This window comes from Harpia harpyja, chromosome 5 (genome assembly GCF_026419915.1).
Source record: "Harpia harpyja isolate bHarHar1 chromosome 5, bHarHar1 primary haplotype, whole genome shotgun sequence".
NCBI lineage: Eukaryota > Metazoa > Chordata > Aves > Accipitriformes > Accipitridae > Harpia > Harpia harpyja.
This window is the reverse complement of record NC_068944.1, coordinates 9536274-9554067: the sequence shown is the minus strand read 5'-3', so window position 1 is coordinate 9554067 and position 17794 is coordinate 9536274. Positions and strand designations below refer to the sequence as shown.

Here is a 17794-nt window from a genome sequence, read left to right as displayed (position 1 = left end):
TATTTAGTGAAGTGTAATATGAAGAACAAGGCAAATTAAACAAGAAAATTAATCATATGCAGTGTTTCTATACTGGCTATGTAAGACTCTGAAACAGGGAACAAACCTTTTCTGATAGACTTCAATTACACTGAAAATCTGCGGGAAATTTCCCTGGCAATCTGATTACACCCCACCCCCCACACTACTCCCCATTTTCAGAAAGACCAGATCTTTACTCCACAAGATTTCTGTCCGTTATGCAGAAAAAGAAATACTGAAATTCATTATTTCAGTGTTGTGATGAAAACCTATGGCATAAGATGTACTGATGGCTGTAGCGAGTCTGTCCAAGCCAGGGAGACCTGCGAGTCTGAACATGTGATGTGTGTTCAGGGAGAAATACCAAGAACTCACTCAAAAGTCATTCCATATGTAAAATACATATATGGCCTCACCAGCCAAGCAAAGAGGTACAATTTTTGTCCTAAGGACTTTATCTTCCTGTTTGGTTAACCTCTGGAGTTCACGCCGTTCCGTCGGCCGGGCAGGGAAACATTGGCAGGAGTTCCCACCATAGGACCTTCTCCAGAAGGGTTTGGTTTCGCAGGTCGCTCGCTGGTGCCGAGGGGGACGAGGCTTCCCATCTCCTCGTTATCTCTCCCTGCTCTCTGCCTCGTGGCCCTGTCACGTCTGGTACTTGTCACAACAGTCAGTGAGCCAGTACCACAAATATCCACTTTTTGCTGCATTAGTGTTCTGCCACTTTTTAGCGAGGTGTCCCAGTTGAGAGCAGGGTGCATTGAAGGCTGAGGTAGGATAAGGTCTGTGGTGGGATACACAGCCAGGAGCAGGAGGGTGAAACCCTGGGCAAGGTCAATTCTCAATATCTTGGCTCATAAAACCATACTTTAAATTGGGATTTCTGTCACATTTAAAAACCAAAACCAAAACTAACCGCCTCCCCAAAACCAAACCCTATAAATTCCCCTTCGTGCTCTGCAAAAGTGTTTTCCAGTGTTCTCTAATGACATTATTCAGCTGATTTTTCTATGAGATAAATAGCATCAATACTTGTTACATGTGTATTATTTTTCTTTCCGTAACAAGAAATAGACAGGCTTACTGAGCCTGGAAAAAAAAGCTGTACACAGTTTGTGCAGGCTAAGTTGTGAGGGAATCTCAGAAACATCCCCATGAAAATGAGGGTATTTGACTTATTTGAGAAAGTGAGTCCGATAGTCAAAAATGTTGGCATTTTCTAACTTCTGAACGGCTTTTTGAGCAAATGCGGAGTTCTTTGATTTTAATGCAACTTGCTAACTCCAAAGTCGCAATAATACACAGAGCTGGGAACTGTATTTTTAGTTAATGTTGTATAACACTTTCCATCATAAGATCATGTTTTAAGTTGTTGATAGCACATAGGCTCATTGTTTTCATAGAAAATTTCCAGCTGGGTAGTTTTTAAGAATGAAGTTGGGGCGCATACGGTGTTTCGTCTTTTTTTTTTTTTTTTTTTAAGTAACAAAATTGCAACTTGTACCATTAAGGTGTTTGAACTTTTCCACATTTGCATGCAGGAACTGACATATGAGGTGCAGTGAAGGAGGTATGATTTCCAAGGCTCAGACGATTGTATTCTGCTATGGGAAAGTACATCCAATCCACCTGAAATTTTAAGCTGCTAGAAGAGGTTTATCTGTTACACACCACCAGCAGAATTGGTCACAGGCTCCCCCTTCCATGTGCTCCTTCTTCGTGGTGTCCCAGGTGAGCTGTGGCTTCAGCACCAAAAATCAGTGCTGGCAAACTTGTGTATTTGTCATACATGTCATATTTGTATGGTCTCAGTGGTCTCCTTGCCCGAGAGCAGAAAACAGCCCGAGTACAAAGGTGAGAACGGACTATGAAGGAAAGAGAGCTGGCAGGTACAGCAGAGGTGGAAAGAAGACCACGAGGAAAGCCAGAGGAGAGGGACCACAGAGTGGAAGAGGCAAGGATGGTGAAAAAACAACCACTGGAACACATGGGATCCCAGGCCTGGACAGAGAGCCCAGGGTTGCTAGGTCTTTGCTTTCCAGGAAGTATATAGAAAAATACTGTGTCTATTTTCAGGTGGCTGGTTGACAGAGGAGAACTACTTTCAGTGGTACCCATTATGCCATTAATTAAAGTGAAAGGTCTCTGCCAGGATATAATGGTTTTAACCTTCCTCACAGCCACTTAAAAATCAGTCCATCCTATGAAATACCTGTATTTTCCCTTGCTGTTAGCGGGGAGGGTTGTTCTTTTTTTTTTTCCAAAGGAACTTATGTTAAGCAGAGCCATAATAGAAGAGCAAATCAAGTACTCAGAAACAAGAAGATTCCTGAATTAATGTTATTTGAGCAAACATAATTTTTATGTCCTTGTGCAATGCTAGACAAGTTGCTCAAATCAGATTTTCCAAATATATTCACTAATTGGGCATTTGTCATTGTCTGGATGCTTTTTTTCTCAAAGCAATTCAAGCGGGATGCAATAATTCACAGCAGTGGAAGCTGTTCATTGAACATATCGAGTTCTATTTAAAAAATCTAAGTACCCTAATCCACTGTTGTCCTAACATCCAAGTTATCAACCAAACTTAAAGTCTAATTAACACAAAAAAGTGTAAAGCAGTTTTAAGGCTAGTCTAGTCCACGTGTAAGTTTTAGAGATCTTTGAAAATACATCCAAAAAAGTTACTGGTTATCTTCCTGAGGTGGGAAATTTCTGAACACAGAAGTTATAAGAGCAAGATTATTGTAAGAATATTTACAATAATGTCCTTAATGTCTATTCTCTTTATTCTATTTTCTTTAATATAAGCTGCATATTAAGCTTTTTAAACGAAGTTTTAAATTCCATTGGTAGGACATGGTTAAGCAAACAGTATATAGTGGGGTTAATCAGAAAGAAATGGGCAACTCTGAGTAGTAGGCTTGAGTGTGGAAATAGTGACCAAGGAGGCTCAGCGCCATGGGAGATCTCTTCCAGCCATGTAGATGACAGACTGTCAGCGTGACAGTCAGCGTGTATGACAAGCTCTTTTGTGGGAATATTACCTTTCTATTTAAAAGCACAGAAAGAAATACCTATTTCTAAGTAAGTTACAGAACTTAACTAGATAGAGGAAAGGAAACATCGACTTACTTAAAAAGGTGAGTTATCCAACAAAAATTTAAAGGCTGTTGCAGTATTTGTGGTCTGAAAGATTTTAGTGCCAGCACTGAATGTTCCAAAGCTATGGACCTTTTCAAGAAGGAAACAACAGGGATACACTTCAAAACTTAATTAGAGGGAAGCATACCTCCGCGTCCCCACAGACCCTGCCACTCTACATCAAAAGCAAGAACTTATAAAAATATCTTAAGTAGTTACTGATTTAAAAAGAAAGACAAAGTACCTTTTTATTTTCAGAATATTATACAGAAGCTAATTCCAACAAGAGAGTATTTTCCATGTAAGAGATTAAAACGTAACAGTTAAATCCGGTAGTTTCCAAATTAATACAAAAAACTCAGTTTCCTCTTGCAGTTCGGTCTCATTAAAATCCTTTAACAGACCTATAAATTAGAAAAATCATTGCAGTGCATTCTTAAGATACACATATCTTTGTAAAAATAGCATTAGATTCCTATTTTGTATACAGAGAAAGGAAATAAATCAACTCTTGGGTAATATCCCTGAAACATAAGCAGTATGAATGGTGCTGGAGCATAATTAAGTTTGCATAGACTCTCTCCTCCAAACACCCATACACTATGCTATTTAGGGCTAGTTTTGAAAACCGTAATTAAACAGTCAGAAAACCCCTGGAAAAGTAACAAAATAACCAGCCACATAAAAGTTAGGGCGAGAAAACAAACAAACAAGCCCCCGGTTGATTGTTCAGGTTTCTTAATGAATTCTGGTCATTCCAGTAAGTTACAGAAACCAGGAAGGACCTGAGCCACCAGCTCCGTTCCTTTCAAACTTTAACAACTATATTACGCTTCTAAAAAACACATCACCGCTGAGGAGTCGCTCAGCCTACTGAAATACGGTTTTCTCCCATACGTATTCTTGTCAGCTAAATCTATAGCTAATAATTCCCCTCTGCCTGCTCATTTATCCTTACTGAAACACAAGGAGAAATACAATTCCCAAAGCTCCTGCTACCCCTCTTCGCCAGCCTCGAACGGATTTTCAGGGGCCATGAGTTTATAGTCGGGCTACACCGCGGCATCCGAAGGGCAAGGCACGCTCGCCTGCCTCATCGTCTCTTACGGCGACGGCCGTCGCAGGGCTGGTCGAGCCGCCAGCTTCGCAGAGAACCGACGAACTCCAGCTCGCTCGGAGCCGACGGCATCTCTGCAGCCCACCACTCCGCCAAGCCGGACAAAGCCGCTAGACCTGCGATGCCCAGCATTTCGGGCTAAGAAACAAGCTTTCTTTAAAGGAGGGGCAGGAGGCCACTTCTCCTTCAATATATTCATCCGTCTCCCCGCCCCGTCCCTGTTGTGCCACTCATGCAGTATGAAGCAGGTGGAAATTATTCACGGTTCCCTGCTGGGGATTCCCTCGGCAAATGTTAACGGCGGATTAGCCAGCTCATGAGTTGTCTTCCCTGCGGTTCCCGGGGCCGAGGAGCACAGCTAGCGGACGCTGCCAAAATACGCCCGGTGTCAGCTTACAGCTCTTGAGGGACACTTCCTAATTGACATAAATTAGCTGCTATTACCTAGCGTACAGCAGAGAATCGAGGAACTTTGACTTGCTGGCTCTCGTTTTGCCCTCGCCTGGACACCGCCAAGGAGATCTTGACTTTGCCGGGCGTCCTCCAACCACTGGCCAAGCCAGCAAAGAGCGGAGCCCCTTCGTCCCCCCAGGTCCAGCCACGTCGGGCCAGGCGGACAAGACCAGGATCACAGAGGCGTTATCACCCCTGCTCTGAATCACCTTGCTGCTGTGGCACCGATAGACGTTGCGTCGCCGCCAATCTGAATTTAATCCGCATTTTCTGTTTGAGTGCAGGGCCACAGGCACCCTCAGGCCACAGCCTTGGTCAGCCATCTTTAACAGTGTTGTGCACAGCCAAAATGGCAGAAAAAATACAGCCAGCAAAAATCTTCCTATAAATATAGCAGGAGAAAAAAAAAAAAACCCTACATGTAAATACGCACGTGACTAAATTCTGCCCTTTGTCTCACACCCATACAACTGAAATTAAATAAAAGGCCAGTTTCAGCCCTGAGATACACAAACACTGACTGAGGTACAGTTCCTATTTATACTCAGGCTGAACTTGATTAGCACTCGAGCTGTGTAAGTATAATCCAGTACAGCATCAGAAACTACTTTTACAGGCTCTGCATAATTTTAAGGCAAACATGTCTTTGTGGCTCGGAGAAATGTAGGCAATCGAGTCCATCACTTTGGTACAGGCTTGCCTGCAGCTCCTGTAAGTCTATGGAAAATCATTGTTTCTACACCCCTAATCTGTAGAGCTGTGAGACTAATATTTGCAGGTTCTTACTGCTTACTCTGTACATAGAGAAATCTGTTTTTCACAGGGACCATGATCTAGGAGCTCTTGTTGATTTTAAGCGCTAGTTAGCACTTCTGGAAAAACTCCTTAGGTAGTGGGCTTCACGCTACTGTTTAGGTAGTCAGACCATCAGCTCCTTTCCCCTGTGCTTGTAGAAATCTTTCTCCAGGAATCATTTAAAAAAGAAGAAAAAAAAAAAAAAAAGAACAAAAAAACCCCCAAACCCAAGCACGAAATAGTAAGTAAGTGAAAGACAATTTGGGGCTACCATTTGCATGATGTACAGGGACACTGGAGATTTTTGGTGTGTCCTTCGCTAGCTGTTCACCATCCTACCAATCCCCACCCCTAAGAAAAAAAACAACAGCTAGAATTTCATAATGTCATTTCCCAAAGAGCCTAACCTGCACCTAATCCTTAGAATTAAGAAAAAAAAAAAAAAAATTAAAAAGTTGAAATTGAGCACAGGAGCCACCTTTTCTTAAGTCTTTTCTAGATAGAGACTCAATGGCTTCCCACGAAAAATCAGGGAACAGTCATGAAGAGCCTTTGGTGGTGAAGCTATTCTGATCTCCTGTGGCCTGAGTAACTGAAAGGGGCTAGGGACACATTTTCAAGATTTTTATAGATAGATACAATTATGGCATAAATAGCTAGTATTGGTATCTTGTAATCTTTCATTAGGTAATTCTGAATGCACTGTACTGCGACTTTAAATAGCACAGAAATATCTATTACCATAATATAGAGTACTAATAAGAAATTCCCATGACAGAAGAACCTACGTATTTGGGAAACAAATGTGAAAGCAGTGAAAAACTTCACTTTCCTAAATTAACTCTGATTTCCAGATTTTGATACTGAACTTTTTAATCATTATGTTTGAATAATATTAGGGGCTTGGTATCTAATACACTGCTTTAGATTAGGTTTATCAAGTGTCTAATAAAGCACTATGTTCGTCTCTTTTGTCTTCTGAGTGAGGACTCTTTTATTACAGTGTAGTATCTTTTTGTTTTAATGCTGCTCTGCAGTGGATTGCCAGCTCATTAATTTTTCTGCTATAACACCCAAATCCCTTTGCTGATCAGTGTGCTGGATGATTGATTCCCTGCTCCCAGACTAATTTTTTACATTGGACTGCATTTACCATCTGGTAGATAAATCACCCAAAACACTCAAATTCGGAGTCTGGTTCCAGTGATCCTCTTTGTTTGCTCAGCCAGCAGCATGAATATCACTTGCAAATATGGAGATTGTGTTCCCTCACCTGGATAACTCTTCTATATTACGGTCAGAGGTTTTAACAAAGAGCATCGAGATACTGATAAACCCCCTCTCACTTTAAAAAAAAAAATTAGGCAGCTGTTCTTTATGTTTTCTAGCCAAAATTTTTGTTTCATCCCTACCACAGCCACTAGTTTCTGACATGAAAAATAGTATTTCTTACAGCTCAGAACGAATTTTGCACATTTCAAACACATATAATTATTTTTGCAAAGACATTCTCTGTAGGTGTAAACATCCACGCAAGCAAAGAAAAGGACATCCTTTGCAGATAAACAGAGAAGAAATACAATGAAATAAATTGCCTTCCCAACCCATGTTTTATATGAGAAAAAATTTCTATAACCTCAACAGGAGTCTGCCTATTTTATTTTCACTTTTATAACCTTGAAATGATACTTCTGTAAAATTATACTTCCAATCAAGACAGGGAAAGGGAACTCTGCCTCACAGAATTGTCTAGGTAAACTTCTGTAAGAGGTGGAGGATGAAGGAAAAGGTGCTGGAGGGACACGGTGCTTTAGGAAAGTAATAGTTCATCTGCCCACCACTGCGCGTGGTGGTATGGCTCGGCTGGGGGGGTCCCTTTCTTTAGCCTTTCTAAGGATTTTCTGCTGCTCTCCTCTGCCCCGGAGAACCCATTTGGCACAATACACTGACCTCTGCCTCTCCCAGAGGGATCAGATAATAAAGGCAGCACGCAATCACAATCAATACTAATTAGCAAAATGTAAACTTTTAATTAGATCAATGCTTCCCTGAGTTTTAGAGCAACAAACAAACTGCTACCCAGCCACAAATTTTTACCAAACTTTCTATGGAAATACCTGTTGGAAACACTGTTTGAGCTGCCTCCATCAACCAGCTAAAGACTTTATATCTTGGTCTTGTGTTTTATGGACACCCTTAAGGATTAAAACTTACATTTTCAAAAGCACTCCCTCATGTTGAGTGCCTAGACTATTTGGGGCATTTTCTGCATATGCGCTGACACCTTTACCTAGCTCGTACCTCAAGCTTTTATGCTGCTTTTGTTAAGATTCTTGTTTGGTTTAAAATTTTGGAGGAAATTTAGCAACTTCTGCAAATGATGCTTATCTAATCACTCATTCTTTGTAGTCATATGTGAAACAGTCTCTGAATAGGAGAGCAAGTAAAACCCTTGTAAGGTACAAAAAACTCCTCTGTATGCTTTAGGTTTAAGCAACAGAGCATTTTCTCACCCGCTGCTGAAACATGCGTTTATAGGTTTTCTATAGTCATACGCAAGTAGATGTGACAGCATGATTTCATTGGGGGCTGTGTGCTTCTTCTTCCATCACCATATGCAGTGCTCACCTGAGTTAGTAACTGAGATGAGTTAAACGCTTCTTAAAGCAGGATTTTTTTGGTCAGCAGTAGGTGGACACTGAAATGTGTCAAACTCCTGAAGTTGGGTGGAAATGTGCCAGTCTGGGAAACAATGAGGCGAAGGAATTAATGGGAAGCTCCTAAAGTTGAGCGTTTCGTGTTCATCTCGAACACACTACGGTGATCGAGGGCAGATTAACTGGCGTTTGCACAGATCCAGCTCTCTGGCTCGCCCGGCCGCCCCCGTTCGCCCCATCTGCTTCCACATTGATCCCGTCAGATTGGTGTGAGGCAGAGGAGATGCCCCAGGGCCTTTCCTCGAGGAACCCGGCTGTCGCCTGCCAGCAAGCCAGGCAGCTGGAATGAGGCTGCCTACGGAGTCTTTGCGGCCAGGCAGAGCCAGATTTCAGGAGGTTTTGGCCTCCAGAACGGACCTGAGAAGAACCATTTCATAGCCTGAACACCCTTTTGCCTTCCAAGAACATCGTACCTGTCCTCCAGCTGCGCCCCATGGGATGCTCTATGCGTCGTAGGAAAGCACAGAGAGTTTTGCAACTATTTAAGCTATACGGGAGCATAGCAAGGTCTCACAGGAGGGCGAGCTAGGGGAGGAGCCGGCGGCCGCTACCGAGAGAAGCCAGGTCGCTTCAGAAAAATTACTGACAGTTCTGTCTTATTCCTGATTTTCTTCTCTTTCATTTTCACATGTTTTCCTGCTGGTCTTAATTAACAATATTTTTGAAGCGTGGATGAGGATCCTGTCAGCTTGAACATGGTTGTATAATGTGGGTGTTTCAAGACTGTAATTGCAACTAAATTTATTTTTATAATACTAAGTCAAAAGAGAGGTATTACAAGGATTTAATTTTATTTTGAGCCAGATCCTTTAAACACTGTTGCTGTAACACATAATCTATTATCAGAAAAGCCCTGTCTTTTCGGTCCTTGGAAATTGTCTACTATAATGAGAATTCAAATTATCCTAAAATAAATCCCGATTTGCTAGTCAAACACCGCCTCCTCACAAACTGCACTATGACCAATGAGGCAGTTTTAGAACAACTTAAAAAAATTGAACGTTGTTATCAGTGTAACATCAGATTGCTCTCTTAAACAGAGAAATTCACATCAGCAATAGATATGCAAATGCATGCAGAGCCTGGTCTGTCTCCCAGCTCCCATCCAGCCAGGTCTGGGAATGTAACCAGGTCAGCAAGAACAGAAGTCTTCTAGGCACTATTCTGGCAAAGACCTTCACTGGCATCTTGCTCCCCACTCCAAAGAAGACCAAAGTTCCCTGGTAAGAATCTTTAAGAGAGAAAAATGACCTGATTTTTTTTCTTTTTAAAAATAAACAAATAAACAAACAAATAAATAAACAGAAGAACATATGACCTACAAATGCCAAATATTTAAACAACTAATGGCACCGCTAGATATCTACCTAATAACACAAGATGAAATAATTCTGCTCTCAGATCCCCTTGAAGCCATCTGTGAACTGAATTAGAACTGAAGATACATTGTAGCTGTTCATCAAGACAAAGGGACAGATTTAAGGTTCTCCAGGAAACTTTAATTTCATCAGATCATAATTATGATTGCTGAACTTACTCCTAACCAGATTTTGTCTGTATCTTCTTATCCTTTTCTGGAAGAGAAATATCACACAAGAAATCGTTTCATAAAATAAAATTTACTATGGATTGATTTAGTCAAACAAGCCTTTCTCTACACACTTAGAAGCTCCACAAAATGAAACTCCACCCTCTCACAATCTTTCTCTTTTTATTCCTGTATTTCTCAGTGTACAGCAATTGGAGAGGACTATCTAGATTAGAGCACATTATTTAATTATAATTTTCTTATTATCTAATGCTATTCTCAATGCTATTTTTTTAAGAATAATTTATAAAGAACTTCCTTGGTCTTCAGCTCTATTGAATATTACAGACTGCTTAGAAAAAGACAGGCTTTCACCTCAAAAATGCCAACATGTCCTCTACCTCCACTTTCATTCCACAGCATCTGTAGGGACTTATCAAGGAGGATAAGCAGTAGTGTAGAGTCAGAAGAATAGATCCTTTTTCAACATCCCTGGTGCTCAGCAATTTTTCTTCCCAAATATTACAGCTACTCTTATTCTGGGAACTACTGCCACTACCTGCTTTGTGGACACTCGCCAAAGTCTGACCACAGGCTGGAAAAGTCATAAGCACTTTCAGTTGACGGATCAATGGTGGAATGTGATAATCTCTTTATAGGAAAAGGGTAAATCGAGCCTCCTGTCGATATCTGTGGGATTGTCTGCCTTCGTACTTCTCTACTCAAAGACCTTGGCCACAGCTTCTTGTTTTCAAGACCAAGTAAATATTAACTCTCCCCTTTATCCAGTCTACTGTCAACTCTAGAAGAAAACCAGCAGGCTATAAGTACAAAATACTTATCCGTACATCAATAGCAAGAAAAGGGCCAGACTTCTTATTTTCCCTTTAACAGGAATTATCAGAGAGGTCTTGGTGCAGAAAGAATGTTTCCTTGGCAATATTTTCCACAACAAACATAGCTCCTCTTTTCCCCTTTTCAGAAAATGATAAAGAAATTGGATTCAATCCAGTCCCTTCAGTCAAGCCTCGATTGCTCCATCATGCTACCAGTTCCCACTAGTGACAATGATGGAGTGACACCTGTTACGAGATGATTTTCTGCTATTCTGATACTTCCAATTCTACTTTAATTACCTTTCGGCTCTTTAATCAGCATAAGAATCTGTACTGCAAGGACATTTCATGTCTAGGTAATTACACTGAAGGGAAACAAATATGTGCATGTTACTGTCTGAGTTTTTATTTCTCTTTTTAATCATTGTTTTTACTTTTTACTTATAGTTGATTTATATTCATACCTTACAATAGTTTCTCAAAGTGATATGTAACCTGACTTGAGTTCAGATCATTTACTTCAGAAGTTCGATTGGCACAAACACATATCATAGTTTATTTGGCTTGACTGTTGTAATTCATTTATGGGAACAGAAGTCATAGTATCTTAGATAAAATAACCAATTATTCTAGTCCCGTCTACCATTTCAGATCAAGTTTATCTACGCAAACATAAAAAGATACGTACTTCTCAAAAATAGTTAGGCTAATTTACCTGAACTTGTACCTCTCTTCCATCTCCTGCTTTTACGTTCTCACTAATGTGGCTTCGTATCTTTAGCACAAATTGTTTTGGCCTTGTGTAACTTAGAATGATATACCACCCCCCCCCCACCCCCCCCACTTCACAAAAACCACAAAGGGTATGTCTGTTCCAGCTGGTAAGCATGGGTGAAAGCCAGTCTTGAGGCCACATCTCATTCTGGTTCAGAGAGTGCCCACTGAGCCCAGGCAGAAACCAAGGCCAAGCTCCAGAGACCAGCAGTGCCTGAGGTTTATATCCTCCCAAATCTGTGCTGACGTCTGCCACACGGATTGGGCCCAGGCAGGGCCAGGGGAGCTACACGCTTGTGTTCAGCTCTTCCCCATCACAGCCAGGACAGTCTGGACCCAAGGTTCAGACAACACACAAGCCTAGAGTGAGAAAGAGTGTACATAAAACTCATTTTGGCCAACTCACTCATAAACTCAAGTCTTCACCTCAAGCGTAGAAGTACCGGATACAAGTAGCTTTACACCCCTTCTTATCCCAAGGAAAAAGGCAAAGTTTTCAGCTACAACAGCTCATACACAACAGGTAATGTGCCTTAAAGTAGTGACAGTTCATCGTGGTTTGAACCCTAAAGCTGTAATTTGCCAATAAATCCAGATAGCATTTTTGAAAGTGTGCCTTCTCCTCAGTGCTGATGTACCTCAGATGCTTCTGAGAAAGAAACCCTTGCAAAAGTGATTGAATAATCATCTCCCTAAGAAACTGTTTCCTGAGGCACCGAGAGCTTGTGCCCCAAATGTTGTGTTTCTAACCCTTCCATAGTCGTGCTCATTTGGGCTTTTAGCACTTCTGAAATTCTCAATGTCTCATTCTGCAACTATCAAACCCTTTTTGGAAGGAAGCAGAGTTAGCAAAGGCAACGGCAACATTCAAGCAGAGACAGTGTCCTGCTCAGGCAAAGTATTCCAAGTACTCCCCTGCTTTGGTTTGGCCTCCGTGACCTCAGATTTTGCCGTTTCCCACCAACCCCACAAGCTGTCAAGCACTGAACGAGAGCGCACCACTGGTGGCCCGCACACAAAATGCAGAAGATATGTTCTTAATTTCTAGTCCTTGATTAGAGCAGGTACGAATATGTTACATGCACCACATCAAAGTGCTACACAGACAAGACTTGAGCAGATAATTTTCTTCCTGAAATACGCATGCTACGCCTCTTCTGCTAGCACTGGTATCCGGCGACAGAAAGCTTGGGGATCCCCGCAACAGGATCTGGAAGACAGAATCGAAAGCATCTAACAAACTAATGGAAACAAAGAGTCCCTAATCAAATAACCTCCATTGCACATCAAGGATGTGGAGGAACAACAACCTCAGCAGGAGATGCCAAGGAAAAAGACTTTCAAATTCTGAATGAGACCACATTCCTTGATGGTGGAAAGTAGACAGAAGCAAGGATGAGACAAAAAGAGGTATTATTTTTCTGTGGTACCACATGCACCTCCAGTAACAGTGACAGTAGCCATACCTTAAACGCACTGCTCCCTCTGGGTGTGTGCAGTAATCCATAATTAAGATAATTCTTCTCTCCTGTTGTTATACTGCACAGACTTATGATCACGCTCCTGGACATTTCTACCTAATCTGCATTTAAACTGGATCTCCTCTTGCTTGTCTTGCTCACCTTCTGTGCCCTTCCCAACCCTTCTTCCTGTAAAACTCTGTTCACACGAGGGAAAAAGGCGTGCTTTGAAAACAAAAGCATACGATGCGGCCAGTTCTTGCCACCCTTGTCCATCTCTGGATGTGAGTTGCTCCCACTCTCAGCTGTGTATCTTTTCTCACACTGCTTCCTTACTCCCTTCTGCTCGTGTACCAGTCAACACCTTCCACTCCCATCCCTCTTCAGGACCCGCTCTTGCTGTCCAGCCTTCAGATGCTTTTGTCCTACTGATGATGTCTACCTCTCCCTTCTCATCCTACCACATTTTTAAATATCAAAACCCTCTAATTTTGCTTGCACTTCTTGTACTCCTGTTGGCTTACCATGTTCTCTGCTTCACCTCTCTCTTTTTTCTACTGTTTCCACATTCTCTGTTTGTCTAACTTACTCCATGAGTTATTTCAAGGCAGAAACCACTTCTCTAAAGCATATTGAAAGTTAAGATAATGTATATATGGTGAAGGATGGCTTCACAATAGCTTTCTCTGCTCTTCCCTCTAAAAATTTACAAGCTTTACGACAGCTTGTACTTCCATGCTCAATAAACAGCCCATCATAGACTCAGCCATCTCCCTATCACGGGATGGATACTTTCCTTTGTCCCTCTACCGCCTTCCCTCTCCCTCATCGGTAATTTCCATCTACTTTTATCTACAGACGATTTCAGACTGTTATGACTGTGCAAAAGAAAAGCATTCATACTCCACAGAAGAGGAATTCCATGAAAGAGAAGGTGTCCTTAATTTTTCCTTGACCTCATTCAATCCTCAGTCAGCTGCCTTGAAACAATTGTATCTTCACCCACTTCACTCAAGGAGAATTTAAGAAACTGGGAGCAGCATATGGCCTATGAGACTCATAGGAGGTGTGTGGAATTGTCCCAAACAAGTATATTTTATCACATGAAGGAACAGCAAGCTGAAAGGCTTACCAACAGAAAGATATCCCTGTTAATTAAAATCCCAGGCGTACAAATCCAAACCAATGCACTGAGCAGTATCTCTTGTTAAGTCTGTGTACCTCTCACCAAAATCCTCAGTGTGTGGTCAGTTATGATCAAATTGCAACCCCTGTGGCTGCCACACGTGTGACCGGAGCATATCTCACACCAGACATTCAACCGGACTCAAACTGAACCTGAAGATGCCCACGCACAGTGTGTGTCTCTGGAGAGTACCGGCGGATTAGGAGCTCGTGAACTAACTACATTTTGTACTTACCTTTACACTCAGGATGCTTCGTAACCCCCTGTAGTTCACAGCCTTTATTAAGGACAGGACTATCTTACAGCCTGAGCAGAGAAGCAAGCATCACACCACCCTACCACGGGCAGTCAGCGAGCATCAGAAATGTTACAGAAGATGACTACAGGTACCACTGGGAATAATGTAACATCTCTAAAACATCAACCTAAGATTCTCTTTTCCAGAAAAAAACACCAACTTGTTTTTTACCCCACTCTGGGTAAAACGGAGCTATTCCCTTTTCCTAGCTTAGCAAGGTACGGATTGACAGATGAACAAACACATACAAGTCCACATCGGCCATTAACTCCAGATATGTCTTAATTCTCTGTTTCCTGCTCTAATCACTTCATTATATGTTCTTCCCTTGGCCAGGGATGATGCAATTATATCATAATTTAACAAAAGACTGAACCGCAATGCATGTGCCAAAGGGGCAGAATCAAGGCTGAAAAAGCTATCTTAATTTTCATGTCGTCTGCCTCTGTCCTTCACCTTGCAATGTTCTTCTGCTACAGCAAAGTCCTTCTTAAGCAGTATATTCTGGAAGAATAAAGGAGAGGAGTTCAGCATTCCCTAAAAATTTAACAAAAAATAAAGGTAGCTACATAATCTCGTGAGGATAAAATGTTACAAGCTCAGGAACTGTCCCAAAAAGTGTAAGAAACTGTTCCAGGGCAGCAGGTCAAGCTGATGCAAATATTGAAATGACAAAATAATAGAGGAGAAAAGAATTTTTCTTCTCCAAGTACGGAAAGTAATTTAGAGAGTCCATATGTCTGAAGAAAAAGTAGTAATAGTGTTCTTAAGTTTAACTTTCAGTATAAATGGCAATGTACGTGGTAGCAGTCCACTGGGAAAGGTGCAAATGCCAACATCTGGCCCCACGTGTAAATATAGGAAACTCATCTTTTGCAGGGAGTAGCTTATCCAGTAAAAGTTAATGAAGCTACGCAGAGGTAAGTGAGGGGAAAATCTGTCCCGGATATTATGTGTTGATATTAGTTCTTCCAAAATTAATGTTGAGAACTGAAACGCTGCAGTTTTGCATGAAACAGCTAACAGAATCTGACTACTGCATTTTTAAATTAAATTTTCCTTCCATATTTTTGTAGTTACACTAAAAGCAGTGCCTGCCGTACGTACATATATAGCACATATATTTGCTTCTGCCTATTTTTAGTAGAATCGAATCTGTCTGAATGTCTTCGATATAGCATACGGTTTTCTAATTCCAGGTTGGAAAGCCCTCTTTCCGTGATGGTTTCTAAATAATGGTATCTGTGTGTTCCACATTATCTTAGAAACTTCCTCATATATTTCCTCAGCCTTCCATATTTAATCTCACTGATTTATGCACATGCCGTGGTCTAATGACCCACATGTCTCTGATGGGTAAGCCGCTAACGCCAGCGACACATTAACCTATTAACCTCTCTTTAAAAATAACCATGATATTCATACAAATAGAATGAAAAAGTCAGGCAGCAGTAAAACAGTAGCATTGTGGTATCGCACACCGACGCGGTGTATGCTTAAGCTGGGTAAAATGAAGAACAAACGAGCATATCAAGAGTGAACAGCAGTTAGATTTATTATATTGCCAAATCATTTTGCCACAGTTTGCTGGCCTGCGAATTTGATAGCCTGCTTTAGAGCATTATCCGTATTATAAAATGTAATCGGGAGGAAGATCGCTATTCCATTCCCTCATTTCTTGAAAGCTGTTATACAGTTTGGGGACCCTATCCTGGAAGGAACCGAGAGCTCCTTCCAACATGGAAATTGCCTTCCAAATCCCACTGAAGACAATGGGAGCAGGGGGCTCTGTGCACAGGGCGAGGAACGTTCATCACCTTGGAGAAGGCACTTTGCGCGGCTCTCGCTGGCGATCCTCGCAGCGGAATAAACCTATCATTTTAAAAAAGCAGTAGGAGGCATAGACAGCAATTTTTCGGGGAAAAAATAAAAAATAAATGACCTCTTCTAAATATTAGTTTTAGAAGAAAAACAAGTCTTTCTAACAGACTGTAAACTTTATATTGGATGTCTTTACTTTGCTCTACTTTAAAACCACCGTATCCCTCAAGATAGAAGAAAAACGCGCTGCTGTCACGCCGAACCAATTCACCCACGCCGAAAGTGTACTACACCAGCATATACTCATGCATAGGATGGGCAGGCACAAGAAAGCATTCTCCTGTCACGCAACCAAAGCAGGAAAATAAGAAAGAAAGAAAGAAAGAAAAATCCCTCAACAGCTCATTCTGCGCACACCGCGGAGCATTTTGCCCGCCTGCATCTCACCCAGCGCCCACCCACCCAGCAGCCGGCAGAAGGACGGACGGAGAGACCGACCCCCCTCCCCGGGTCTGGGCTGCAACCCCCCCCCCCCCCGCCCCGGAACAGCGTGACACCGAAGCAGCAGCAGCAGCCCGTGGGAGCGCCCACGGGGGTCGCGTTCCCGGTTGCCTGCCGGCTCTTCCCCCCCTCTACCCGGGGCGGCCGGCGCGCACCTGCCGGCACGGCAGCCGCGGCGGCGTGGGGGGGGGAACACGACGAAAGCCGGGAGACGGCGGCAAACTCCTTCCCTTTGGCGGAGAGCCGCTGGAAGGGCGGCCGGGGGGGGCTCCCCCCATCCCCCGGAGAAGCACCCGGGGCCGGGGCGGGCGCCGTTCCTTTGTTTTCCGCCGGGCCGGGGGGGGGGGGGGGGGGGGGGGCGCGCTCAGCCCTCCTCCACGTGCACGCGTGGGCTGCCCGCACGCAGGGCGGGGGGGCTGTGGAAGGTGGGGGGGGGGGGTGCGGGAAGCGGCGGGGCATTACCTGAGCAGTTGATGCCTTTCCCCTTGCCGCCGCCCTGGCACTCGGAGCCGGGCAGGGGGTGGGAGGCGCGGCCGGCGGGCAGCGCGGAGAGGGCGAGCACCAGGAGGGCCGAGGTGTAGCAGAGAGCCAGCGGGGGTCCCGCTCGCAGGAGCGGCCGGGCGGCGGCCGGGCTCTCTCCCAGCATGGCGAGGGGCGGCCGAAGAGCAGCGGGATGGCGGCGGCGGCAGGCCCGCAGCATCAACCGGAGCCCGCGGCGGCGCCGCCCGGGCGGGACCGTCCTTTCTCCGCCGCGCCGGAGCACACCTTCAGCATCCCCGCCGCGGCGGGCCGCGCAGACCCGCCGCCTCCTCCTCCTCCTCCTCCTCCTCCTCCTCCTCTTCCTCCGCCTCCTCCTCCTCCTCCTCCTCCGCCGCCCGGTCGCCGGCAGGGCTGGCCCCGGCGGTGCGGCGGCCGCCTCCGCGCCTGGCCGCCGGCGGGGCCGCCTCGCCCCGGCCGCGCTCCTTTGTGCGCGGCGCCCGGCAGCGCCGCCGCTCCGCCTGCAACAAAGGGAGCGGAGCCCGGGCGGCTGCTGCTGCCGCTGCTGCTGCTCCTGCCGCCGCCGCGGAGGGGGAGGAGGAGGAGGGAGAGAAGGGGGAGGAAGCACACGTGATGGCAGCCCCCTCCCCCGGGACCGGAGGGGAG

At 44.0% G+C, this 17794-nt stretch overlaps 1 protein-coding gene across 1 annotated transcript in view; it reads right to left on the bottom strand.

Moving 5' to 3' along the window:
- Positions 1-17732, bottom strand: part of TMEFF1 (transmembrane protein with EGF like and two follistatin like domains 1) — a 126571-nt gene extending 108839 nt beyond the window's left edge. Inside the window, exon 1 of the mRNA XM_052788122.1 lies at positions 17114-17732. Within this exon, the coding sequence (XP_052644082.1) occupies positions 17114-17351 (238 nt within the window). The 5' untranslated portion in view covers positions 17352-17732. The remainder of the gene's footprint in view (positions 1-17113) is intronic.
- Between the last annotated feature and the right edge of the window lie 62 nt (positions 17733-17794).